Source organism: Drosophila willistoni (genome assembly GCF_018902025.1).
Source record: "Drosophila willistoni isolate 14030-0811.24 chromosome XL unlocalized genomic scaffold, UCI_dwil_1.1 Seg141, whole genome shotgun sequence".
Taxonomy (NCBI): Eukaryota; Metazoa; Arthropoda; class Insecta; order Diptera; family Drosophilidae; genus Drosophila; species Drosophila willistoni.
In genome coordinates this window covers 6486529-6513507 of record NW_025814052.1, presented here as the reverse complement: position 1 = coordinate 6513507, position 26979 = coordinate 6486529, and the positions used below count along the sequence as shown (strand labels likewise).

The 26979-nt window shown below is 35.6% G+C and overlaps 2 protein-coding genes across 12 annotated transcripts in view; both read left to right on the top strand.

Moving 5' to 3' along the window:
- The window catches only part of LOC6648991 (protein kinase shaggy), a 48052-nt gene extending 27313 nt beyond the window's left edge, over positions 1-20739 (top strand). For 2 of the 11 annotated variants that reach the window (XM_023179387.2, XM_023179386.2), the window contains exons 2-10: positions 12152-12342; positions 12416-12499; positions 12725-12778; positions 13356-13466; positions 13542-13779; positions 13861-14054; positions 15566-15755; positions 15833-16312; positions 20400-20715. In XM_023179387.2, the coding sequence (XP_023035155.1) occupies positions 12152-12342; positions 12416-12499; positions 12725-12778; positions 13356-13466; positions 13542-13779; positions 13861-14054; positions 15566-15755; positions 15833-16312; positions 20400-20647 (1790 nt within the window). In that variant the 3' untranslated portion in view covers positions 20648-20715. Of the gene's footprint in view, positions 1-1020; positions 2814-11432; positions 11553-12151; positions 12343-12415; positions 12500-12724; positions 12779-13355; positions 13467-13541; positions 13780-13860; positions 14055-15565; positions 15756-15832; positions 16313-17265; positions 17336-20399 lie in introns of those variants that run through there. The other 9 variants (XM_023179390.2, XM_023179389.2, XM_023179380.2 and 6 more) reach the window with 8 other exon arrangements.
- LOC124459673 (uncharacterized protein DDB_G0271670-like) lies at positions 9448-11365 on the top strand. Its single transcript, XM_047011327.1, has one exon. It carries the CDS (start codon positions 9788-9790, stop codon positions 10607-10609), a length of 822 nt encoding a protein of 273 aa, XP_046867283.1. The 5' UTR covers positions 9448-9787; the 3' UTR covers positions 10610-11365.
- Positions 20740-26979: the final 6240 nt, after the last annotated feature.

Sequence of the window (26979 nt, the reverse complement as noted above, 5' to 3'; positions counted from 1 at the left end):
CGTGAGGAGGGACGGAGGGTGGGTGGAAGGTAGTCAAAGGGGCAAGATCAGGCATAGCCAGAGAGAGAGAGAGAGAGAGGGAGGAAAACCTAATGCAATTTTTGTGTTTTAATTATCGCTCGATTGTTGTTTTTTTGTTTTTCCAGAGCTTAACGCCTAGCTAGTACTACTTTTCATCTCTCGTCCCCTCTCTCTCTCTTTCTCTCTCTCTCATTCTCATTCTCTGTCTCTTGGCTCGTGCTATCTTTATCTGTGCTCCGTTTCTCTCTCTCCCTGTGTGTGTGTGCGCCACAATATTATTCAATGTATGTGTGTGCTTGTTTCTTCTACGTGTTTCATTGCCACTTTGTTTCACATTTCGTAGTCGTCGTCGTCGTCGACGTCGCCGTCGACGTCGTGTGCGTCAAGTGTGTGGCGCGAGAATGATAATTTGGAATTTCAATTCCGTTTAGTTTAGTTCATTCGCAACCTTTCATCTGCTGCGGCCGCAAATGCTGCGGTGCTTGAAAGCAGCAACAATAATAACAAAACGCAACGCAAAAAACCCAACAACAACAACAACAATAAGAACATAATCAAGCGCGACGCGCACATTAACCAATTCCAAAAGGAAATTTAAAAAAAAAGTTTTTTTTTGCCTTTCTTTTTCAAAAATACTGTTGTGATTTTTTTTATATCACCCAAAAAGTATTTGTTGTGCGGATTTTTCTTCTTGTGTGTTCGTTCATTCGTTCGTTCATTGTGTGTGTGAGCTATAAATAGGCGCATCGGGCAATAATTACAATTATAATAACAATAATAGATAAATGCAATAAAAATAATCTTTAAAACCAAAAATTGAATTATTAAACAGGCAATGTGACTTTAACGTACCAACCATATCAAATTACGGACGGTATTATTATTAAAGTGATCGAAATAATTAAAAAAATAAATTACAAAAAATTAAAACAAACTTACAAATTTGTCGAAATAAATTCGAAGAAAAATTTCACCAAAAAACAAAGGTGCCCAAAAAACTATATAAAAAAACAATTGTAAAACCCAAAACCTGATGGCAACAACAGCAAGAATTGTAGTAGCAACAGAGCAGCAGCCGTCCGCGGTGAACGTTCCAAGCAGCAGCAGCAACAACTGTAACACCAACACCAACACCAACAACAACATCATCAGTGCCCCCATTAAAATTCCATTGAGCGAACGTTTTACCACTCAAACATCAACGGGATCGGCGGACAGCGGTGTAATCGTTTCGAGTGCCTCACAAAAGCAACTCTGTTCAGTATCGCAGACAACATTGCAACAGCTGCAACAGTTGCCAGTGCGCAGTAGCAGTGGCTCACTTAGTCTTCACGGATCGCAAACGAAATGGCAAAAGAAACAACCACAGCAGCAGCAACAATGTCAACTATTGCTACTTAGCCAAGATTCGGGAATTGAGCATGTTGATGTTGTTGGTGGTGGAAGTAGCAGCAGTGGCAGTGGCAGTGGCAGCTCTGGCATAGAGAATGGTGTTATTGTAAAATCAAAGGATAAATCATCACCTGGTGATGATGGTCAATTGAGTTCCTCATCCAGCATTGCCAATGCTGGACGTGTTGGCGGTCGTGGTCGTGCAAGAGCTGCATCCGCTCTAGAATTGAGTAGTGTGGGCAACCATCATCATCTACACCATCATGGAGGTGGAGGTGGAGGAGGCGGTAATGCCCTTAGACGTATCAAATATAAGAGTACACATAGTACGGGTACACAAGGTTTTGATATGGAGGATCGTATAGATGAAGTGGATATATGCGATGAAGATCGAGATCACAATCACGATGATGACGATGATGATGATGACTGTGATGTTGATGTTGATGTAGATGTAGATGAAGAGGATGATGGTGTGGCTGTAGATGATGTTGATGCCGATGATGATACACAATCAGGCATTATAATTAATATGGATAAAAGTCGTACTCATGATGATCAGCAGTCGGCAGAACATTCACCTCCTCCTTCTACCCATTATCATCATCGCAAGGAGCAGCAACAGCATCTCCCATTGGATATGGCTCCATTGACGGTGGCTGCTGCTGCTGCCAAGAAGCGTAATATTAAAGATCTGGCCACCGATGGTCATATTTATTTTCCATTATTAAAAATCAGCGAAGATCCTCATATCGATTCTAAATTAATTAATCGCAAAGATGGCCTTCAGGATACAATGTATTATTTGGATGAATTCGGTAGTCCCAAATTGCGTGAGAAATTTGCCCGCAAACAGAAGCAACGTCAGGCCAAACAGCAAAAGGCGATCCTCAAGCGTGAACGTGAGGAGCAGCGCAAGAAGCGTAATACAACAGTGGCATCCAATTTGATGGCCATCACCACAACAACCACCAAAGACCAACACCAACAGCAGCATTGTGATACAAAAAGTGTGATAACCAAAAATAATCAGTCGCAAAATGGCGATAATGATGATGATGATGATGATGATGATGTAAATGATGCGGCGGCGATGATGCATCAAATACGTCCGCGTAGTCATAGCCAAGATATTCATTTTGATACATCAACCACCTGCACCACCACCACAAAAACAAACACCACCCGCCATGCACACCATAATGCCAATGAAGTTGACAACTTTATTGGCAGAGATAGACATAATCCAGATAATGATAATGATGATGATGATGATATTGAGACTGGTGCCGAGCCAGATCTAGATGATAGCTTGGAGAATGTTAAGACTGCCAAATTGGCTAGAACACAATCCTGTGTGAGTTGGACAAAAGTGGTGCAAAAGTTTAAACATATTTTAGGTAAATTTTCTCCTCTCTCTCTCTTTCTATTTCCCAACAAATTAAACAACAAAAATGAAGTATGCCTCGATTTTTCTAGCTTAGCTAACAAAGAGTCTATTAATCTCGCTCTCTCTCTATATATATATATACAGCTGACCCGCCTTAATCCAAAGATATGAATCACACAAATATGTATATAGGATTAATAACCCATATATATATAAAAGTGTTTACATAAATTTGACATTTGTTTTGACATTGATAACTGAAGATCAGTTTTAATGCGGGTCAAAATGTATTTATTATACCTTTTACATAAATTATTATCATACACCTTTCATTACTTTCACATTATTTATTAATATACTTTTCTTTTTCTCTCTTTCTAGGTAAGTTTTATATTCTATTCCACGATTAAATCAAAATTATTGTAGCTATAATTCATAGTGCAATTTGGGTAAGCGATATATATATGATTCTAGCATTTGTGGATGGTTTAAGGTATTTTATAAAAGTTTTAAGACTTTAAGTAAATAGAATTTAATTTGATAATTTAAGGGTTACATAAACCATAGTGTTCAATAGAATTAGTTAGGGTCTATAACCAGTAGAAATATTGTTAAATTCCGTTCTGTCTTGACAATTTAAGGGAGGTGGTATAACCTGAAGGAAACAACACAGGCTGAAAAGACTCGGGGTTTTCTAATAGGTAAAAAGTGGACTGAATTCAAGTCCTTGGTTGAAATGTTGTAATATTGGAATTTTTATGTTTGCCTATGTATGAAACATTTATGTCAAAAAAGCGATCCAAACTTTATAATCAATTAAAATGGTTTAGACTCGGCTCTGCTCTACGTGAATGGAGTTTTGAAACTTAAGACTCGATTTACAAAAGATTAGTCAGTGCTAAATCAGGGCCGTTTCCTCGGGGTGTTTCATCCCCAAGAACACCTCGTTAAAGTTGAAAATGTATATATCCAAATCCACCACTTGACAGATTGCGAAACAGTTGAACTATTTCCAGTGCCGATATGATATATCGATTACAATTCAATTACTATCGATTTCGGTCTCAATTACTATCGATCTGCATGAATTGTTTTAGAGAAACCGGAAACGAACAAACGATGCGAGAGAATTGGAGACACAATTATTGTATTTAAATGTGGATTCTATCCGTATATATATAATATATATATATTAAGAAATAATTAAGAAATTGAAAAATCATGATGCCTTTATTGTTGTTATTGTTGGCGGCACTGATAATTTATTGCTGACGAATGGGACACATCCCACAGACCTATCGAGCGACAGTCAGTGCTTCCGACCGACCGATTCCCCCCTTCTTCTTTTTCCCCCCTTTCTTTAAAACCTCGACAACAGGCCACAATGATGTGTGTGTGTGTGATGGTTGTGTTTTGACTGATAAGCGAGAATCGAGAAGGAGAATAGCCGTAACAAAAACAATAACAACAATAATGGGGACTGATTTATACCAGCTGATGATGATGATGATATTCTATTTTTTTACTCGAGAGACTTCTTGCATACATTTACTTATATATTTTAATATATTGCCTTGTTGTTTTTCTTTTTTTAACAAAGTCATTGTGAAATTCTCGAGATTTCGCAATAAGAGAGTTAAAGAGATAACTTATTACTGATCCTTGCCTGATTCTAAATGATAAGAATCCCCGCTAGCTAGATATGAGAGGGTTATATAAATGTTTTATTATTGTTATTATTGTTATAATTATATATGAAGGATGACGGTGGCGACAATGATTATAAAAACATTTTTGTTTCCACCTTTCACACCCTCTCTCTCTCTCTCTCACTCTCACTCTCTCTATCTCTATCTCAAGATCGCTGCCTGTCGTGCTCATAAAAAGCGAGTGGCGAAATCTAAACTTTTCCAAAAATAAAGACCAGAGAAAAAAAAAACAGCAACAAAATACATAGAATTTTTTAAATACATATAAAATAAAAGTTTGTTTGGGTGTGTGTGTGTGTGTGTGTGTATAGCAGCTGCTACAAATATAGAAATGGAGGCGTGTCACTGCTTCTACTGGTATACCCACTAGCAGTGACAAAGAGAGTATATTAGTTTCACTTGCAAATATTTCAATGATCTTCCTATTGATTTTGTTAGATGTCTGATCTCGTCTGTTCTCTTGTTGTCGGGGGTCCAGGGTAAACACAAAGTCGGCTGATCAAAACTTGTTTTCATTTTCTTCCTCACTTCCTATCCATATCCACTCTACCCCCCCCCGTTCTTTTCCATCAGTTCATTTCACTTTGCTTTGACAGCTTGTTTGCTTGTTTTGTTCGCATTTATTATTCTGATTTGATTCAGTTTTTGCTGTCTGTGGTGGGTGGGTTACGGGAAGGTGGGAGGGAGGGAGGGTGTTGTTGTTGTTGGTGGTGGTGCAGAGACAGCATTTAATAAATATCTATGATGTTTCTGCTCCTCTCTCACCTCCGCCAGCTTGTTTATCCATTTTTTTCCTATCCTTTTGTCTTTACCTATTTATTGTCGTCACCTTGTCCAATCTAATCAATCATCAAGGGGCAGGTAGCTCTTTTTACCTACTACCAACCACTAATATCCACCTGTATCCAATTCCCCCATTTGCTTTGAGTAGTTGTTGTGAAAGGACTTTCTAAAAACAAGTGGGTTTTGGGAAGGGGGTTGAGAACGGAACGCCCTTGAAGTCCAACCATCCAAGTAATAAGCCCCGATCATGAGATCTCTCATATATGTATATATACATGGAACATATATATTTTGTGTATAAAATCTATTTTCTACCGATTGTTTCTATGTGGAGGGGTGAACAAACGTAACCTTGATAACCTTTGCAAGGTTTAAAGCGTTTCAAATAACATATTAAAGGTCGGTCAGCTTGGGCAGCTGGGGGGAGACAATAATTCTCATGTCAATAATACAAATTTTTGCGTCATTTTTTAATTTTTCGATTAGTAGAAACTGTTGAGAATATCCTGTGTGGGGATAAGTGATATCATCCTGGTTATCTGGTGTGTTTGTTGGGGAGAGTTGGGGAATTACGTGGTCTTATCTTTGATTTACATGTGAATTCTTTGATATTATTATGTATTTATAATTTATTGATTTTGAACCATGTGAAATTTTTATTGTATATTATTAACTAGCTCTTCTTTACGTACTTTGCAACACACCCCCCCTTACCTCAATTAATTAATTGAGTTTTTATTTAAACAGCTGAGACACACATACACAGAAAGGGAGAAAAACAGAGAATGATAGAGACAGAGAGATAGAAAGAGACTGAGAAAAAGTGTAATTTTCATTTCGACTGAGGCTGTCCTCTCTTATCGATTGTTCTACATGTTGTTGTCGGTGTATGAAAATGGCTTCCATATGTTGCTGCCTATCCTGGCCGACATTACCCCTCCCCCCTCTCGGGCGTTACCTCCTCCCAGCGACGACGCTGCTGCTGCTGTCTTCTGCATACTTTTTTATGGCTTCTTTTGCAGTGAGCAATTTACCGCTAGCACCTAAAAGTATGCAATGAAATTTGTAAGAGAGGAAGAAAAAGAAAAAAAACCTCAACAAACTTGCAAACCAACAAAACAAACAACAACAACACAAACAACAATATCTGAGCGAATGTGTAAAGTAAAGTGAAATGGCGACAGAAAAAATGATGATGATGATGCCTGCCAAGTGCTGCAAGTGCTCCTCCTCCTCCTCCTCCTCCTCCTCCTCCTTCTCACTTGGGGCAGAGTATCTCGTGATCTCGTCTGTGTCGTCTTCTCATTACCCTCTCAACCCCACACACACACACATACACACACACACACACACACACACACATCACATCACATCTCACAGTCGTCGGCAGCGTGTAAAATGGTGGCCAAAAATAAAAAGCAAATAAAAAAACAAAAATCTAGAATTATCACGCGGTTTAAAAGGACTTTAAGAATACCCTGCCTTCCCTCTCATGGCGTTTTGTGAGGACAAAGTATTCTCCTTGATGGAATACGGACTATTCTAAGTATTATGGAGAATATTGAGGGTAAAAACTAAAATGATAGGGCACAATTTGTTCAAGTGTTCTGTTCCAACAGGGGGTGTGGCGGGGGGGTTGTGGATGGGTGCTAAGGGCGGGAAAAAACACCTGTGATTAAAACTTTGTTAAAACTCAATTATAGATGATTTTGTGTGTGTGTGTGTGTGTATGTAAAGAGAAGTTTGTGTCATTTGGTTTCTTTCCTCCCCTCCCCACACAACCCCATCTCCCCCTCTCCATCACCTATGACATGCGCTGTTGTTCCATTTAGGTGTGTGTATGTGTGTGGGTTGTTGTTGAGACGTCGGGCACTTCCAATCTCAATCCATCTGCATCATTAGCCCCTCTCCCCTCACCTGCAATGTTGGGGGTTGGCGGGGGAAACTGCTGTTTGGTTTTGGTGCCAACAGCTTGTATATCGATTAGTTATTATTGTTGTTGTTTTTCAATTGAAAAAAGATCGATATTTAGAGACTAATTTTTTGTTATTTTGCCACATACAAGCATACAAGCTCAAATGGTGCTAGAGAAATTATATCAAGTATAAGTTAATGTAAAGAGTAAAGAAAGTTCGTTTATCTCTAAAGATTTGGAGTCAGTAAGTGTGTTCAGATTACTTTGCTTTCCAATGAAACTTAACTGCTCAGCACTTAATCCAATTCTGTGGGATACCCAAACGATCATAATTCAAGTTTTTGTTGTTCCATAGACTGGACTTGAGATCTTTTGTGTGTTTGTGGCTTTTTGTTTATATGACTGAGTATTATCGGGACAACAACAACAACAACGGGCACACATGAAACGTTTGTTTGTGCGTTGGACAGTCCGTCAGTCAGTCAGTCAGTCGTTTTCCATTTCCAGCCCAGCCCAGCCCATGGGTTCCCATGCTCTGTTAGTTTTCTTAATTTGCTGCATATGCTGAAAAGTTGAAAAAATCAACATTTATTTATAGAGAATTTGAAACTAGAATAGCCTAGCCGTTGTTAAAGCTAAAGACGATAAAATAAGGCAGCAATATTGTTTATTTTTTATTTATAATGAATGATCGATCCATTTCAATGGTAAAAGTAAACCTATTGGGCTCTTTGGACAACCGGAGCCAGCTTTCATCCGTAAGCTTTAACGCAATTCAAAGAATGGAAGAAAAATAAGAAGTTGACCATTGAATATATTTCGGATTAGTTAATCGTTTGAAGACAAAAATAGGAGCCAGATTGATCGAAAATCTATACGCGTGTTGAGGAAAAGCTCCAACTTCGTGGAGATATTTTAGAGTAGAAGAGAATCTCTTATCTGTCTCATAGCTTTCTCATTCATTTTAGCGTTAATTCTACCCTTCACACCCGTTTCTGGCTCTCCTCTTTACAGTCTTTCTCTGTTTTTGTGTTTTAGTTTATTTTTTTTGGTGGTTTAGTGATAAACCAGATTAAACCTCTCTCTATCTCTCTCTGTCTATCTCTCCTCTTAGCTATCCTTCTTATTGTATATCTCTCTCTTCCTGTTTTCATCTTAAAGGTTTCATTTCTCTCTTTCGCTCTCTCTTTCATTTTATCCTCTACTCCAAGTGATTCTTATATTTATCTAATGTCGTCTCTTTCTCTTCATTGTTTGTTCTCTTTGTCGTTTATTATTCATTTTTGGGTTTTCGGGGTTTTGTGTTTTAATTGATTCATTAAAATGAAATAAATTTTGATTTCAAATCGCATATATCCTTTGATTGGGCTTTATGTTTATTTTGTCTATTGCTGGTGGCTGCTACATTGGGCTGTCTGTCAAGCAGCGGTAGGCCGTGCCATGTCGCATGCTTCGCTGCGCTTGGCCGTCGTTGCCGCTCATTGTCGCATTGACGCAACGTCGGACTGTCGGATTGTCGGACTGTCTGTCGTTCATGTCTACGTCAAGTCGACAGAGTGTTGGCCATCGGTTGTCTTATCATCTTTATATTTTCTTTCCTTTCTGCCTTTTTCTGTGTGTGTGTGTGTGTGTGTGTGTGTGCGTTTTTTTTAATTAAGTAAAACAAAAATTAAATAATTATGAAATTTTCATTACGCGCGCGCGGACAATGTATCCATTGGGCCATTGGCGGCGGCGCCTCTGACGGAGGACGAAGTGAGGCGGGAGAGAATGGGGGAGAAGGAGGAGCGCGTTCGTAGTTCGTAGTTGTCCTCGCTGATTGGTAATCGGAGATTAACGATGATCAACGACAATCGACGACTACGTCGACGACGACGTCCACGACGATGGCGATCCAAACGATAGCCAGCTATAAAGAAGAGGGACAAATTGCTTTTTCTTCTCGGTTTAACCAATTGTGCAACGGAAGTTCAAGCGTTCGCATCGTACAAGTGGATCGAGTCGGATCGATTTATAATAAAAAGCAAAAAAATAAATAAATGAAATAAAAGGAACGAGAAAAAAATATATAAAAAATCAACGACAAACAAAATAATACACAAAGAAAGAAAGCAAAGTTAAGAAAAGTCGATTTATTTTCGGATTAGTGTTAGATATATATATATTTTTTTTTTATTCTATATTTGTTGTTGTGGTTACCCATACACACACACACACACACACACACACACAACACACACAAACACAGTGCATTTCTATTTGAAGATCGATTGATCTGTGATCGATTGTTTGTGTTGTTGCTGTTGTTGTCAACGTCAAACGTCCGCGAGGAAAGTTGGTCAAGTGGCTAAAAAAACCAAAAAAAAAAAGTAAAGCAAACAAAATAAAAACCTATCTAATCCACACGCGCCCGCGTTCGTTCATCTGCACATGACAAAAACTAAACTAGGCCAATTGCAAAAAGGTAGACAGGCAGCAGCATTAAACGGCGGTCAATCGATCGGTTCAAGTCGCTGCTAAAGAAAGATATAGGTCAAAAGTCATCAATCAGAAGAAGGAAGAGACGAGGAGGTGCCAATGATGGCATCCATACCACAGCCGCCCCGCCCACGCAAAGTGGTGCGTGTGGTGCGCAAGAAAAAACGTGCCATCAACGATAATAGCGAATCAGATGGAGCTGTCGAGACAACCACAGGCGGCAATAGCTCCGGTGGCCAAAATACAGGACGTCAGAACTCAATTGATAGCCATCGAGGCGGCGGCGGCGGCGGCGGCGACCAGAAGGAGGATCAACAAAGTCGTCACTACTATAATGCCCCGCTTTCCGAAATTGAGGCTGTGCGACAGGCCCATGAAGTGGCCACAGCTGCGGCGGCTAGTACCAGTCGACCCTGGACCCCGATGCCACCACGCAAGCCATCCGGCAGCGGTGCCGCCGTCAAAGCCAAGGCCAAGGGCAAGACCAAACAGCGATCAACAGCTGCAGCAGGTGCAGCAGCTGCTGCTGCTGCTGCAACTTCAACGAAAACTAAGGGCAAAGGGCAGGGGGGAGGTAGTGATTCCAGTGATTTGGATAGCAGTGACTCATCTAGCGATGATGATGACGCCTCCTCTTCCTCCAATTCTACTTCCTCGACATCATCCACCTCTTCGTCGTCCTCTACAAATGATAGTTCATCCTCCACATCGCCCGCGGTGCCTGCTGCTGCTGCCGCCAATGGTAAAACCCGTGTTGCCGCCCTGCTTAATCCATCTTCTGCTGCCGCTTCTGGTGCTTCATCCCTGGTGGCAACTTTAAAAAAGACCAAATTGCAAACCCGTTCATCGCACGCAAGCACAACATCCACATCCTTGGCCAATAGCGGCAAACAGTATAAAGATCCAAGTAAAATCGCTTAAAATGTCATATGTGTCCTTCTCCTCCTTCCCCACGTCTCTTCTTCATCGTCATCGTCGTCGTCGTCATCGTCATCATCATTGTAGAGTGTCACATCGTCATCGTCGTCGTGATCGTGATCAATCGTTATCCACCCCACCCCCCCTGCTTCACAAGAACCAACCACCCACAAAACAAACCGTCTTCCCCTTCGCCTAGGGTAGGTAAAATGTAGCAGCACCTGCCATCGCGCTGCTGCCATCGTTTGAAAAATTTGCACTAATGCCAAGATTAATTATAAAAAAAAGAAGCAAAAAAGAATTAACAAATTAGAATGCAATTGCTGCTAAAGCGAAGATCTTTTTGCCATATTACGAAAATATATATATATATACATACACACACAGAGAACACCCGCAGCACTACCCAGATTCGATCCATTGAATATGCAGTCTCAAGGAGAGGAGGAGGAGATCGAGCAAAAATCGCCTAATAAACCGTTTGTTGACATTGAACCCGCCCCCATCTGACGTTGGTGGTGGGGTATTAGTGGGGAGGGGAGGGGAATACACTCTCTCTCAAATTCTTATTGAATGTCGTCTCCCGCTTGATCATTTTGTTGTTGTTGTTGTTTTTACCTGCTACTCCGCTTCTTCTTTCCCGGTATCCCCCAATTATGTGTGTGTGTGTGTGTGAACTATTTAACTGATATGATGACACTCCTATTCCTTTCTCTTTCTCTCTTAAAACACAACACAATGTTGTGTGTGTGTGTGTGTGTGCGCGCGTTTGTGCGTGTGTGTGTGTGTGTGTGTGGTGTGCGCGTTTCTCTCTCGTCGCGCTTAGGCATGAAACAATTAATCGGCAAATTGAATGATTTGTGGCCCGAGCACAGCGTCGCATTGTCCATTCCAAAGGAGGTCGATAGGAGCAAGGAGAAACTAGAAGGCGCCTGGGAGACAACAGGTATATTACTGCTTAAAGAAAAACCAACTATGTATGTGTGTATGTGTTTGAACGACTCGAAAATATCTCACAAAGAAGGATAATTTTGAGTATACTTGATATTTTGCCTATTTTTGTATTCTTGAAATTTGAAGAAAAACATGTGAAAAGATTAGCACAATTCCATTGGAAATGAGAGATTGCAGTGGGTAGTCTAAAATAATGATCTTTCAAAAAATCAATTGTACAAAATCTGCCGAAGAAAACCAAAAAACCAAAAAACCAAAAAAATGTTTTTAAACCATTTATGGAAGATCTTTGCTCAAGAGTCTTTAGATATATTTGGGGTAAATTTTCAGTCAACAAAAACCGTTTACATTGCTGATAATAATGACTTATTGCCAATTTGTGAGAACTCAGAGTTTTTCCATGAATGGTGGCGCTCTCAAGTTCAATTCTCGTCGTCTAGTCAAAGTGTCTTTTTTCCTATAAATATTGGGCGGGGGCAAATTAAAGGTAAATAAATTTGAGATCTTGTAAGACGAGAAATCGGGGCGCTAATTTCTAGAATTTCCTCTTTACGACTTTTAATTAATTTTGTTTTTCGCATTTTTCTGCAGGCCGCGATGGTTCCAAAATCACAACAGTTGTTGCAACACCTGGCCAAGGTACCGATCGTGTACAAGAAGTCTCCTATACAGATACAAAAGTCATTGGCAATGGGAGCTTCGGTGTTGTATTTCAGGCGAAACTCTGCGATACTGGCGAGCTGGTTGCAATCAAAAAAGTTTTACAAGACAGACGATTTAAAGTGAGTTGTTGTGAATGATCAATACATATGAGTTGATGATGAATGAATTAAATATATGTTTTTTCCCTTATAGAATCGTGAATTGCAAATAATGCGAAAATTGGAGCATTGTAATATTGTAAAACTTTTGTACTTTTTCTATTCGAGTGGTGAAAAGGTAAGTTGATTAAAATTCAAATTTCAAAACGATAACAAAATGTGCTCTTGAAGTTGTTAACCAATAGCAAAAGATAACAAATGAAGAGATGAATACATATACATATATATATATATATGTTTATCCTTTTTAAGGCCATTGTTGCCTATGGGCCTAGGCAACATTTTGTTGTGCAGGGCAATTAAGGATATTTTTAATTTGATTGATTTTTGTTTTTCCATTAAGTTGGCCGAGTTTCCGATCGATTTGGGCATATTTGCCAGTGTGCTTAAGCCACAGGTAACAAAAAAAAAAAAAAAAAAAAAAAAAAAAAATAAAAAGAGAGACATCATTTTGTTTTCCCCATTTGATGCTACATTTATCGCAATTACTTTCTCTATCTCTCTCTCTCTCTTGCTCTTGCATCTCTCTGTCTAACATGTTTCTTGAAGTTTTGGCTGTAATGTTTTGTGTAATGCTAAGCAAAATCGAAAATATTCATCTCTCTTAAGCCAAAGTTCTCTCTAATCTCTCTTTAGTCTCAGGTTACAAATTCACACACATTCAACAAATAGGCTGTACTCCTCTCATCCTAGTTGCTAGTCCAATATCGATTGATCTTAAAGCATGCTAGAGTTTGCAACTTCATTGAGATCCCACATTTGTTCAGTATATAAGGCTATAAGAGAAGGATACTCTGTCTCTCATAATCAAGACATTAAGGCGGTGGCGTTGGGTTGGGAAGAGATCACCAATAGAAAAGTTATTCAAAAGTTTTGTGTGTTCTTCCTTCCCCCTACACCACCCCCCGCCCAAGGTTCTTGTGATGAATTCTCAATACTTAAATTCCTTTCTTTTGTGTGTTGTTTTCCTTTAGCGTGATGAAGTATTTTTGAATTTAGTCCTCGAATATATACCAGAAACCGTATACAAAGTGGCACGCCAATATGCTAAAACCAAGCAAACGATACCAATTAATTTCATACGGGTAAGTTTTTTTAGTTACATATTTATATGAATCGTTTAATAATTGTTGTTGGTTTATTCTTCCAAAAATATATAGCTCTACATGTATCAATTGTTCAGAAGTTTGGCCTATATCCATTCTCTGGGCATTTGCCATCGTGATATCAAACCGCAGAATTTGCTTCTCGATCCAGAGACGGCCGTACTGAAGCTTTGCGATTTTGGCAGTGCCAAGCAGTTGCTCCATGGAGAGCCGAATGTATCGTATATCTGCTCTCGGTATTATCGTGCACCTGAGCTCATATTCGGCGCCATTAATTATACAACAAAAATCGGTAAGAATTATATACATACATACATACATAATGCTTATGACATGCTAATTCTAACTCACTCCTCTCTCTCTCTCTCTATAGACGTGTGGAGTGCTGGTTGCGTTCTGGCCGAATTGCTTTTGGGCCAGCCAATATTTCCCGGTGATTCTGGTGTCGATCAGCTAGTTGAGGTTATCAAGGTTCTAGGCACACCCACAAGAGAACAAATACGCGAAATGAATCCAAATTATACGGAATTCAAATTTCCACAAATTAAGAGTCATCCATGGCAGAAAGTAAGTTTTTGGTTTTGTTTTAGTTGACAAAATACATGGAAATATTAATAATTAATTATCACAGAAAAAATCAATTCCTTTTTACAACTCCTTCTCCTCCACACATATTTGATGGCTCTCTCTCTCTCTCTCTTTCTCTGTCTAATCTCTTAGTCTCATAGTCATGTATTTAAATGATGTTTTTATAAATATGCAATAAATTGCCTAAACCCCGTCCCTCGCCCTCCCTTTCCAACACTTTTTAATTGTAACCTTTTTGTGCTTATAAATATGAAGAAGATATATACATCGATATATGTATATATATTGGTGATGCTTCCCATCGTCATCATCGTCTTCGTCGTGATCGTCGTCGTCCTCCTCTCCAGGCGCGCGTGTGCAGACCTAAGAAATTCTTGTCTCTCATAACTCACATTTGTTGTTGTTGTTGTGTTAATTGTTGTCAAACATTTAATTGAAACTGTGTGTACATAATACTCGTTGCAGTTACTACTCGAACGCACCCAATTTCCAAATGCCCTAAACCAGAAACAACAATTAAGAGTAAGCTAGAAAACAAAGGAAACAAACATTTCAAAATTTTGAGGCAAATCACAAACAAAAATCAACAAAACACAATGCTTTAGAAATCATTCAAGCAAAGCTTTTCTTCGTTTATCAGTATTAGAAGAGATATGTGCATATATAAGTAGATCTCGATCTCAATCTCCTCCATATTGAGTTCTTCGATCTCATTGCATTCCCATAGCCATTGCGCGCTTGTTGCCCGTCGTCCGCCTTTTGCCAAGTCTTTGTCATTGCTAGCTGGTATAACAGATATTTGTATAACAGTGTACGAGTTTTTAATAAGTCGTTGGATTATTCTAGTTTTTCACAGAGCATAACACGAGATCTGTTCGCAATTCCTATGCCAACTTCTTTATCCTGTGTCAGCACTTTGGCTTACTTTTGGCTTTTTTGCACGCTACACAATCCCAATTGTTTAAACTTTAAAGAATCAGATTCTTATGGATATGTACATATGTATATGAGCTTTTTCTTTGCTGAGCTGCACAGATCATTTCTCATGCATTTCTTTTTCCATTCATTTTCCCCTTTATCGTTTATTATTGTTCAACTTTTCTGTGTTTATTTGCCCTTGCCCCGCTCGCCACGCCCTGTTTTGCCCAGCCCAGCCCTGCCCAGCCCCGCCCCGCTCGCCTTTGCCGTTCGTTCGAAAGTTTTGTGTGTGCGCGTTTTTAATATGTATGTGTTTTTCTGTTTTTCTTTTCTGTCTGTCTGTCTGATATATGTATGTATTGTATATATATGTAGGTACATATGTGTATGTTGTGTGTGTATATATTAGATGTCCGTTCCTCCACGTCCGGATATTTGAGATTGGTTACCTATTATTGTCCTTTGTCCTTTACCCCAAAAACCGCCTTCTTTTGATCCTTTCCTTTTTGATTTGAAATCGATGAAATAAAAATTACAAGCCAAACAAATTAATATACGATCCAATTTCATAGGTTTTCCGCATACGCACTCCGACAGAAGCTATTAATTTGGTATCTCAACTGCTTGAGTACACGCCCAGCGCTCGGATTACACCGCTCAAGGCATGTGCACATCCGTTCTTCGATGAACTGCGCATGGAGGGTAATCACACTTTGCCCAATGGACGTGAGATGCCGCCACTTTTCAATTTTACAGAGCATGGTGAGTCCTCCCTCCCCCTCCATCCCCATGTGCATATGGTGTATTCAACCTATTTCCTATATCCCCGTATTTTACAGAGCTCTCCATACAGCCCAGCTTAGTGCCACAGTTGTTGCCAAAGCATTTGCAAAACTCTGCCGCAACTCGTTCCTCGGCCGGTGGACCAGCGACCGCTGGCAGCGCAGCCAGTGGATCGACCAGTGTCTCGTCAACGGGTAGCGGTGCATCGGCCGATGGTGGTGCCGCCCAGCAGCAGCCCCAGCAGCAACAGCAGGCCCAAGCGTCAGCAGGAGGAGCAGCAACGGCAACTGCAGCTGGTGGTGGTTCCGCCGCATCCGCAACATCAGTGTCCGGGGGCGGCGGCGGTGGTAATAATAGCAATGCTGCCACTGGAGCGCCGACGACAACTGGACCAGCGGCTCCAACAGCATCATCAGCAGGAGCAGGAGCAGCAGCAACAGCTGCCGCTGCCGCTGTGGGTAGTGGCGGTGGAGGTGGGGCGGCAGTTGCAGCCAGCGCTATTGCCACGACCAATGCTGGTGGCGCTACCGTAACAGGTGAGTGAAGCGTTTGCCGAGCCACCAAGAAGCAAAAAAGCAAGCAAGCACCACTAACCACCCACCCAATCAACCACCCAATCAACCAACAATCCATCCATTCCTCCAACCATCCAATCAACAACGCGCCCTTCCCCCTCCGGTTTGCATGCTTTTTATAAACGACGAGCCCCTCCGGCGGAGTATCCAATTAATGAACGATGTGATGCCTAGAACACGACTCTCCCCAGCATTATACTTCAGCAGATCTAACGACTTTCCTCTCCATCATAATACAAATAGACTTTCTAATAATTTACCTTATTGAATAAATCTACAATTTTTGGCATCTCCTTTTTCCCCCTCTCCACAAAAGATGTCTTATTATCAAAATTATACAAAAATATTTGTAGAAATGAATGAGGGTTCAGGGAGAGGAGGTTGGCCGCCCCCTGTGGTGAGGGGCAATTTGGAATCACCATATTAGATGAGATGATCTTAACGGATGATTCAAAAGATCCCTGGAAACATAAATAAAATACCATATGCCTACCCTCCCATCCCCTCCACCATTGTCTGTACTCCCCCCCCCAAAGGCAATCTTTTGTGAAGAGTTCAATGTATTAATATAAAAATCACCAAGATTATTGATTATTTACATATACTTACTAGTCACTTATATTAGCCCTTTTCTATATACATATATTCTATTTATTCTATCCCCTTTCTACTCATCAACTCATCTCATCGCTTGGGATTGCATCCATCCAATCATCTAATCAACCTCTCTGCTCTTGAATGAATAATTGGCATGATTTTTTTTCTCTTTCTCTCTCTCTCATATTGTTGTAATTTATTGTGTATACATTTCATTATTGATGATAAAAACAATATTTGTTATTTTAATTTGGTTTTTTAATTTCAAATTTTTAATTTTTCGTATTTTTCTTTACTTTTTTTCTTTATTTCTACAGATTCATAGGGGAAATAGTAAACATATATATATATATACCTATATATATTTATATATACGCTATACCTCCATATATATATACACACACACACACACACATCTATAAAGAAAGCCGGCAAAGTTATATATATATATAAAATACTTTACACACACACAAACACACACATATACAGCACACAATATGCATAAAACTAAAATTAAATATAATAACAATATAAAAAAAAAAACAAAACAAAAAAAGGAAAAACAAAACTATCAAAACATGTTGAGGGATTATTTCAAATTTCAAAATGTACTAACTAAACAAAAGGAAAACAACAACAATAACAAAATACAAATTGTAATGCAAAAAGTGGCATGCGAGAGCAAAAATTTGCTTTTTCGATAAACAACAACAAAAGAAAAAGAAAATTAAAATTTATTTTAAACTAATCATAATGAATTAATTTATAGTGCTGATTGTTTGTCAGAATCAAAATAATGTAGATGAAAGAAACAAGAAACAAAAACAAAAACAAAACAAAAAGCTTTCCACACCACCAACAAGCAGTTCCCCCCGGCCCCCAATAGCCCCTCCCACTTACCTTAACGATTCGAACAATTGTCATTCTTTTTGCCTTTATTCGTTTTTTTCTTCTTGAAATCATTATTAAATTATGTCACCTACCTTTCTCTCCCACACACACACACACAAAAATACACACATATATATATATATATATATATATATATATATAAACAGAATTAAACTAGAAAAATTACAAAGAAAAAGAAAACTTCTAATTTCAATTGAATTTCAATACACATCTAGATAACCACACACACACACACACACAGAGAGACACATATGTATATCTATATATGTATATATCTGATATATATATATATATATATATAGTTATATAAAATATTCACACAATGGCATAAATGTAATGAATAAAACGATTAAACAAGAAGAAAATGCAAACATAGTAGAACTGCAGAAGGAAGAAAGTTGATAAAGAAGAAAACAAAAAAGCCGAACATATAAAAAAAAATTATGTTAAATTCTTTAATTATAAATAATTATAAAAACAACAAAATAAAAAAAAAAAACTAAAAAAAAGCAATTAATTACTAAAGAAAAACAAAAAGGAACAGAATTGGGTAAACAAATTATCCCATTAAAGAAAAAGAAAACAACAAAATTTGTTTAAAATCTTAAATCTATCTTTATTAACTATATCTACTTTATATATATATATATATATATGTATGTATGTATGTATTTATATATATATAAATAAATATCGTGTTTTTTTTTTGCATTATGTATACCTACTACACAAACATACATATATTAATTAAATAAATAAATTATTTTTATTTTTATTAAATAATTATTATTTTGTAATAAACGACGCGAGCGGAGGAGGAAAAGGAGGAGGAGAAGGAGTTGAAGGAACAGAAAAGAAGTAAACAAATAGACGAAGAACAAGAAGAAGAAGCAGTAACCGCAACAACAACAACAAGAAATAAGAGCTAAACACAGCAACTAAACAAAAGAAAAAATAAAATAAAATAAAATACAATAAATACTTTGTATATTACATTTAGTATGGAAATGAAAAGCAAAAACAAATTAGTAACAAAGAAATAACTAAATAACAATTTAATTTACTCTATAAATAGATTATTATTATTATTATTATTATTATCATTATCATTTTTTTTTTCGGTTTGTTTGTGGTTGGTTGTAAACGTCATTGTTTTTCCCTATATATGATGATGATTACGCATGTATGTGTGTATGTATGTATTATTAATTAGCAAGTAAAAAACGAAAGAAAGTTAATCGATGACAATGCGAGAGAAGCAAAACAAACAACAACAACAAGAACAGAACAAGATGAGTAATGAATGCTAAGATAGAAATGTGACAAAGATATATGTATGAAGGAGACGTAAGGTAAACATACATATATATGTATGCATGTATCTATGAATTGGGATTGTATGTGTGTAAGGTTTAGTTGCAATATATATGTGTAGATAAAGTCAAAAATTGAATTAAAAAAGCAGAAAATAAAACAAAAAAAAAAATGAAAAACGGAACATAAATGAAACATTAAAATTAATTGCAAATTGATGACGAGTTGGGATATTACACTCCCATCATATATATATATACTTACATAGGGCTTGCCTCTGCAACAAGTTGCAGCAATAAGAAAAAAGGAAACGACGATGATGATGATAATGATGAATGAAAATGTGCGAGAGAAATAACAATGATGTTGAAGATGCAAACGTATATATTTATTTATATAGTTTTATTATTATAATCAACCTTAAATTAAATTAATTATGCTAATTATAAACAATTGATAAAACGAATACAACAACAGCACAGCAAAAACCACAACAACAAACAAGAAGAAAGAAAACGAAAAAAAACTGTCAAACAAATGCGGAAATTATATGCTTTTTTTGTGTCCTAGAAATGTAGTCAACACACACACACACACACACTTACACTCACACTCACACACACAACACATCCATAAAACACAGCTACGCCTGACATTTGTATACATATGTATTAGTAATAAAACATTTGAATTACAATAACAACAACAACAACAAACCATGCTGAAAAACAAACAAGGCAAAAACAAACAAACAAACAGCAACAAAAACCGTAATAAAATCATATTATTAAACGAAAAACCGACCGATAAACCGACTTTCTTTGCCTCACTCTCTCTCTCTTTCTCACCACCCCCAAGCGACCCTCTCCCCATTGTCACACCTCCCTCATTTGACTTTCACTTTTGCTCGTTCGCTCGCTCTTGTTCTCTTTTTATTAGTCGCAATTGTCTGTCTGTTGCGATCTTCTCTTTGATTTTGATTTTTTGGTTCGTTTCCTTTTGCATATATCGCTTGTTGTGTGTGTGTGTTTTCTTTTTTTGTTGTTTTGGCGTGGTAAGCAATATCTTGCATGCATTTTTTTGTTGTTCTCTTTCTCTCCTTTTCTATCTCTCCTGCTCAATATTGCGCCCATCCACGCTCTCTACACTCTCTACATTGTGTGTGTGCAGCTTTGTAAAACAAAAACCAACCAACCAACCAAAAAAAACAACAACAACTTTTCAGGCTCACAATCGAACAGCGCCTTGAATAGCAGTGGAAGCGGCAGCGGCAATGGTAACGGTAACGGTAATGGCAACGCCAGCGACGGCGGCGGGGGTGGCAGCAACGGTGGATCAAACAGCGGCGGCAACGGCGGTGACAATGATGCAGCAGCAGCAGATGCAGAAACAGCAGCTTCAGGATCGGGAGCTAAAGCAGCTGCTGCTGAAACTGAAACAGAGGGACAAAATGTTGATTTTATTTTACATTAAGCTGTCTCCCTCTCCCACACATTGTTTTTTTTTCCTAACGACGCCATGTTAAATAATCGATATTTGCAAAAAAAAAAAGAAAAGAAAAGAAAGAATACTGAACCAAATAAGGGGAAACAACAACAAAAAGGGCAATGTAAAATATAAATGTTATTTACAGCCTAACTTTAAATTTATAGCGTCTACTAATATATATAAAAAAAACCCAAAAAATATTAAAAAATTTACAAAAAAAAAAAAAAACAGACACCTACAAATCCACACACACACACACAAACACGTGTATATCTTAGCTTTATGCATATTTAGCAATTTAAAATTTATGCATAAAACAAACTCAAAAGATCATAATGAAAAATAATCTAATTTATTATTGAACTAATTCTATTAAAAGAAAAACAAAAGCAAAAATAAAACAAAAACACGTGAAAGTATAGAGAAGAAAAAGAAAATGAAGTAAAAGAACAACTCTTAAAAATTGCATTATAGTACAACATAAAAAAAAAACATTTAAATATAAAAAATTAAAAATCGTCTGCAAAAAAAAAAGGAAAAGATTAAGAAGGAAAGAATATAACGGTAAAAAACACACACACTTAGCCAAATAAATCAAAATTTGTTGCCATTAACAATAAACCAGAAGCTACAAAAACAACAACAGAAGCATTAGCAAAAAAAAAATAAAAACACAAGAAGCAGACGGAACAAGTTTTTAGAAAATAAATCAAATTTAACTACGTATAAATTTTAATATTCAAATACAACACGAATATAAACATTTTGCCGTGCTCATTTACTAGCAAAATAAAAAGGAAATATCAAAAACAACTAAAAAAAAAAAACACCAGCAACAACAACAGTCTAAATAAAAGAAAACAACAAATACAAAAACCGGCAGAGTCACAAAATGATCAACTTTTGTGTACTCGCGTTAAATCGATATATATACCTATATATATATACATATATGTATACATAATCGTGTACATGTATGAGATATATGCATATATCTGAGATATGATATGGAATCATCACCAGTTCTAATCCTATTAGAAACAAATAACTAAAAACAAGCTAAACAAAAAAAATATTCCTTCAACCCAAACCAAATTTAATCCTCTTTCCCTCCCGTCCCATAAAAAAAAGGAAAAAAAAAACAAAGAAAAAAATGAATAAAGTAACTAAGTCATTTCTAGGGTTTAAATTAAGATGAACAAAAAAATGAAAAAATAAAATGCAAAAACAAATAAAAAAAAAACAAAACAAGAAAACAAAAAATTGCAATATACATATATACATAAATCATTATTAACTAATATCTATCAAGAAAGTAACACAAAAGAAAAGGAAAAGAAATAAAAGCTGTTAGCCCGCGACGCCACCCATAAACATAAAAAATTAAAAATCTTAATTTAAATATTACAAACAGGAAATGCAAAAACAAAAAATAATAAATTAATAATATTGATAAATAATATTAAAATAAAGAATCATAAACATACATATATATGGAAATATATATATATATATATATATATTGTTTGTGACTCTTATCAACCATTTAGCTACAATTGAGAAAAAAAGGATATAATATATATATATATAAATATAAGAACTAAAATGAAAGAGAGAGAGAGAGAGAGAGAGGGAGAAGATAAGGGAGAAATACAAGTAATGTATCTGGGAGGATTCTACGTCGGGATCTCTCTCGACCAACACTATAGCCCCCGTCCCCATTTCCCACGTCGTCCCCTACACAGAAGAATCAAAATCAAATTATCACATTATAGGTACATATAGTACATTCTGATTTCAAATTCCCCTTTAATTTCTCTTGAGAAAACACTAAAAAACTTCTCAATTATATAGTTTTCTATTGAAATCACCTTGCAATCGCTTTTCAAACTTAAATATATACTCTTGCAGTGGGGTTTTTGGATAGTTAAAAAATCAGATCAAGAGATCAGTCTACATATATGCATACACATACATTCTGTGTATTATGTGTCCGTGTATTGCTCTCTCTTTCTTTTAGAAATGTTTTAGATTTTTAAGAGAAATGAGGACAAGGAAGGATTATAGTCTCGAAACCATATTTTCGTTTCGTTTTAGTTGATGAATCGGTTATAAAATAAGTTTCATGTGTGTGGTAACTTAACTGCAAGAGTATAGAAAGTTTCGGCTTGGCCGATTTTAACTTTTGCAAATCTTCTAAATAAAATGGAAAATGAAAAGAAATACATCAAACAACAAACCAACAAAAAACCAAACAAATGTTTAGTGAATGTAAGGGAATACACACAATGACACTCACACACACACACACACACACACACAAACACACATGAAAAGTTATGGAAAGAAAAAACCAACAACACGTTAATTTGTAATTATAATTAAATATTTAAAAGAAAATATATATATATATATGTATATACATATGTGTATGTGCTGAATGTTGTACACACATACATATATACATATGTATATATATACATATACATACATATAAATGAAAATTTAATTTAATAAAGAAATTAAACACATCTAAACTAATTGCAAATTGAGAACAAGAAACAAAGCAAAACAAATGAATGATTCATTTAAAAACAATAAAAATTACAATATAAATATATATATATATATACATATGGCAGTTAAAATTCTTATTGAATTGGATCAAACACAATAAACTGTAAGTATGCGTTGGTGGGAGTAAAGAAAATGGGTCAATTTATCTAAAGCTGCGATCAATCCTTCCGACAGGCATCACAATTAGTCACATCCCCAAAGATCAAATCTATAAATATCGGCTATGGCTAAAAAGTTTATTCAGCACAATAAATAATATAATATAAATATATCTACAAAATTTTTATAATTTTGCATTCTAGAGTTTAGTCGAATTTATAGGAAAAGTAAGTATAAATATAATTTAATTTTAATTTTATCGATGCCAAATCAAATCAATGCCAAAGATAGGCAGAATTAGATATTCGAAATGTTGAGGGCTTTCGGGAATTTTCAGGAATTTTCTAGCAAAATTTTGTAGTCGATTTGCTTGTTTTGCTCAGCCAATTTCTAGTTAGGTTTAAAAATACATCTGAATTTATTCGTTAAAATATGCTAATTAAAACTGTATCAAACACTTTATACGTTGAAATTCAGATCCTTTAAAAGATTCAAGAGATTTGATATTGTTCCTTACGCGTACAGAAATACTGGAAATACTAATAAAATTAGCATACTTTTCAGGGCTAGTGGATACAAAATTTGTACTGGAGTTACAATAAAAACGAAAAAATCTTGTGTGCAGATAAAAAAGAACTTACCAATATTGATATTTATAGGTATCATTAAATTTTAGATTATTATTTATTTAAAGTAAAATTGTCATAATATCTTACAATATCTTAGCTTAATATTAAAATTTATAATAGAGACATAAATGCATAACTTCGCCATTTTAAGGTCGATTGCAATTTTCCTTTGCCAGATTGAAGTCCTGGTTGAAGTGGTTGCTGTGAAATAAAAAGTCCTTCAGAGAACTGAAAAAAATTGGTTTTGCTGTATGAAAAATACCGCATATTTTGAATGTTTCTTGTAAGGATCAGGAGGAAATCTATAAACGCAAACTTCGATAAATTTTTGTTCAATTTTATTAAAAATTAAATTTATTAGAATTTCATAGAATTTATAATATTTTCTACAAAATTTTCAAAACCCCTCAAAAATTTACTTACGTCATGGTCCTTCGAAGGACACCCGAGATATACGATCATTTAACTCTTGAAAATATGCAACACTTAAAATTATTGCACTGTGAAGAAAATACAACATTAAAAACCTTGAAAAATCCTTAAAGCTATTAAGGTCGACTGGCACACCAGATCATGAAAAAATACACAAATTATATGAATTTTGTAAAAATTTCTAACAAACTGTGAGGAGACCTCTGGTGCCTCTAGCTCTTAAAGTATTCAGCACTTACAGCTCATACGGACAGGCTGACGAACAATGAAGGATCGTTTAATGCAAGGCTCAATGTCTTGTCAAAGGACTTGTAAGTATCTTGTGCCTAAGACTCACACAGATTTGTAAACTTCTATGGTCAGTAGGTAGCAGATTGATTATCTTTTGAGCTGGGTAACGACCTATTATGGACTAAATGTCATAATTGTTTTTTTTTATTTTGTGGTTTTAAATAAATTTTATTTTGTATTAACATTGACGTGTTGTATCAATTTAATTGTTATTTGTTTTTCTCCTTCATTTTTATCAATTGCAAAAATACAATTTATAATTATAATAGTAATAATAATTAAAAAACAAAAAAAAAAAAAAAACAATTTTTATAAACATAAGAATGTTACAAATGTTATGTGTTCCCCTTGCTGCAGCTGCTGCAGCTGCTGCTCTTAAGCTATAGCTATCTCTTTATCTCTCTCTCTCTCTCTCTCTCTTTCTCTCTCATTTTCTCTCTTTCTCTTTTTTTTATGTTTTTCGGCTGATCGGGTGCATTTGGTTCAATTCTCAATTAATTACATTAAACTGTGCTTAATAAGTGTGTTCAGAATTGAGTTTAGCGTTTCAAATTTCTTTTCCGATTTCCGTTTAAGTTTTCATGATAAGTTGGTTTCTTTGTGGTTTTTTTTTTTGATGATACATGCAAAAAGTAACTAGGTAGAGTTCTATGTACTAGAATAATACACATCCATAATAATAATTATCATTATATTAGGTATTTATATTTGTATATTCATAATCATTATTAGTCCGATCATATCTCAATATATGCGTATGTTTTCTATTATGTTGTGGGGTGTAAGTATGTATATATATCCTAAATCCTTGTCGCTATTAGCGACCGCTCTCTGCCCTTGACGACTTCGGTTTCTTCGGTGTTGGTCTTTTAATGCCATTTTGCCACACAATTAATACAATCAATGAATTAATTCACTTAGGGAAACAAATTAATGTTTTTTTTTTTTTGTTTTGTTTACTTAAACTCTTTTATCTACCTTCTTTCTTTTACTTAATCGTTTTGTGTTACTTTTTAGTTAGTTACTAGAAATTTTGTTTGCTATTATCAGCATTTTTTCCACACATTTTAAGTTTGTTTTATTAATTTATGTTTATAAATTTCATTCGGAGAGTGATTCTTTGTGTATGTGTGTGTGTGTGTCTGTGTGTATCAGGTGTTTGTGTGTATGTATGAGTGTGTGTTTGTTCACCACGGCAATGAAAAATAAACATAATAGAATTTGTTTTTACTTTGCTTTAATTAATTAAACATTCATATGCTTTAATTTTCTATACAATTTTTATTGTTTTGACTAAGCATTTCTTTGTTGCTAATCGCATTAATTAATTAACTCTAAATTAGGCTTATGTTTAGTTACTTGTTGTTGTTTTTTATTTGTTTTTGTGTGTGGGTGTGTGTATGTATAATGTAATTGCAATCATTTTGTATTTCAACAAACAAAAATAATAAAAATTTAATTGTAAACGAAACGAACGCGTTTTTTTTTTTTTTTGTTTCTTTTGTTTTTGTATCATAATAAATTTGACCATAAAATTAATTAATTGAGTTAATAAAAAAAATTACATTTATAATATTTGCATTATTTGTAGAATTACGATTATAATTTGTTTTTAGCGAGTCAAAATAACACAAATCGAAATTTGTTGCATTTGAAATATGTTGTTAAATGGCGTCTAGCAAACACTTTTGTGATAGTTTTTTTGTTTTTATTATTATTTTTCATTGAACGATCTTGTCCAAAGATTGTGTGTGTGTGTGGGAAACGAATTGAATTTGGTTTAACGAAATTATTTTTGTCATTAATTATTAATAATAGTCATAATAATAATAATAATAATATCAAAGTTTCGAATAAAAACATAAAAATTTCTCCGATAACATAATTTGCTGTATTGGATGACACACATGCCTTGATTTTTCTTGTTAATTTTTCTTTTTTTTTTGTTTTGATAAATTATGTTGCTGCTGCATTCATTCTCTCTCTCTTATTCACTTTGATTTTCTTCATGTATTATATATATATATAGATTTTTTTAACTTGCTGTGTTTGTTTTCGAAAATGGCTTTCACTTAATACAAAAACTATTGCAACTTTCAGCTTGTCGTAACTATATAGAAAATACTTGGGTCGTTTCTTATCTATTATATCTGTAAATTGATTTCAGTTTCCTTCGGTTTTTACCCCATTTTGTTTTAGTTTTTTTTTGTTTTTCTTTCTTTTTTTCGGCTACAAAAAAATCAATTTAAATGTTTTGTTATTTGTTTGTTGATCTTTTTCTTGCTTGTT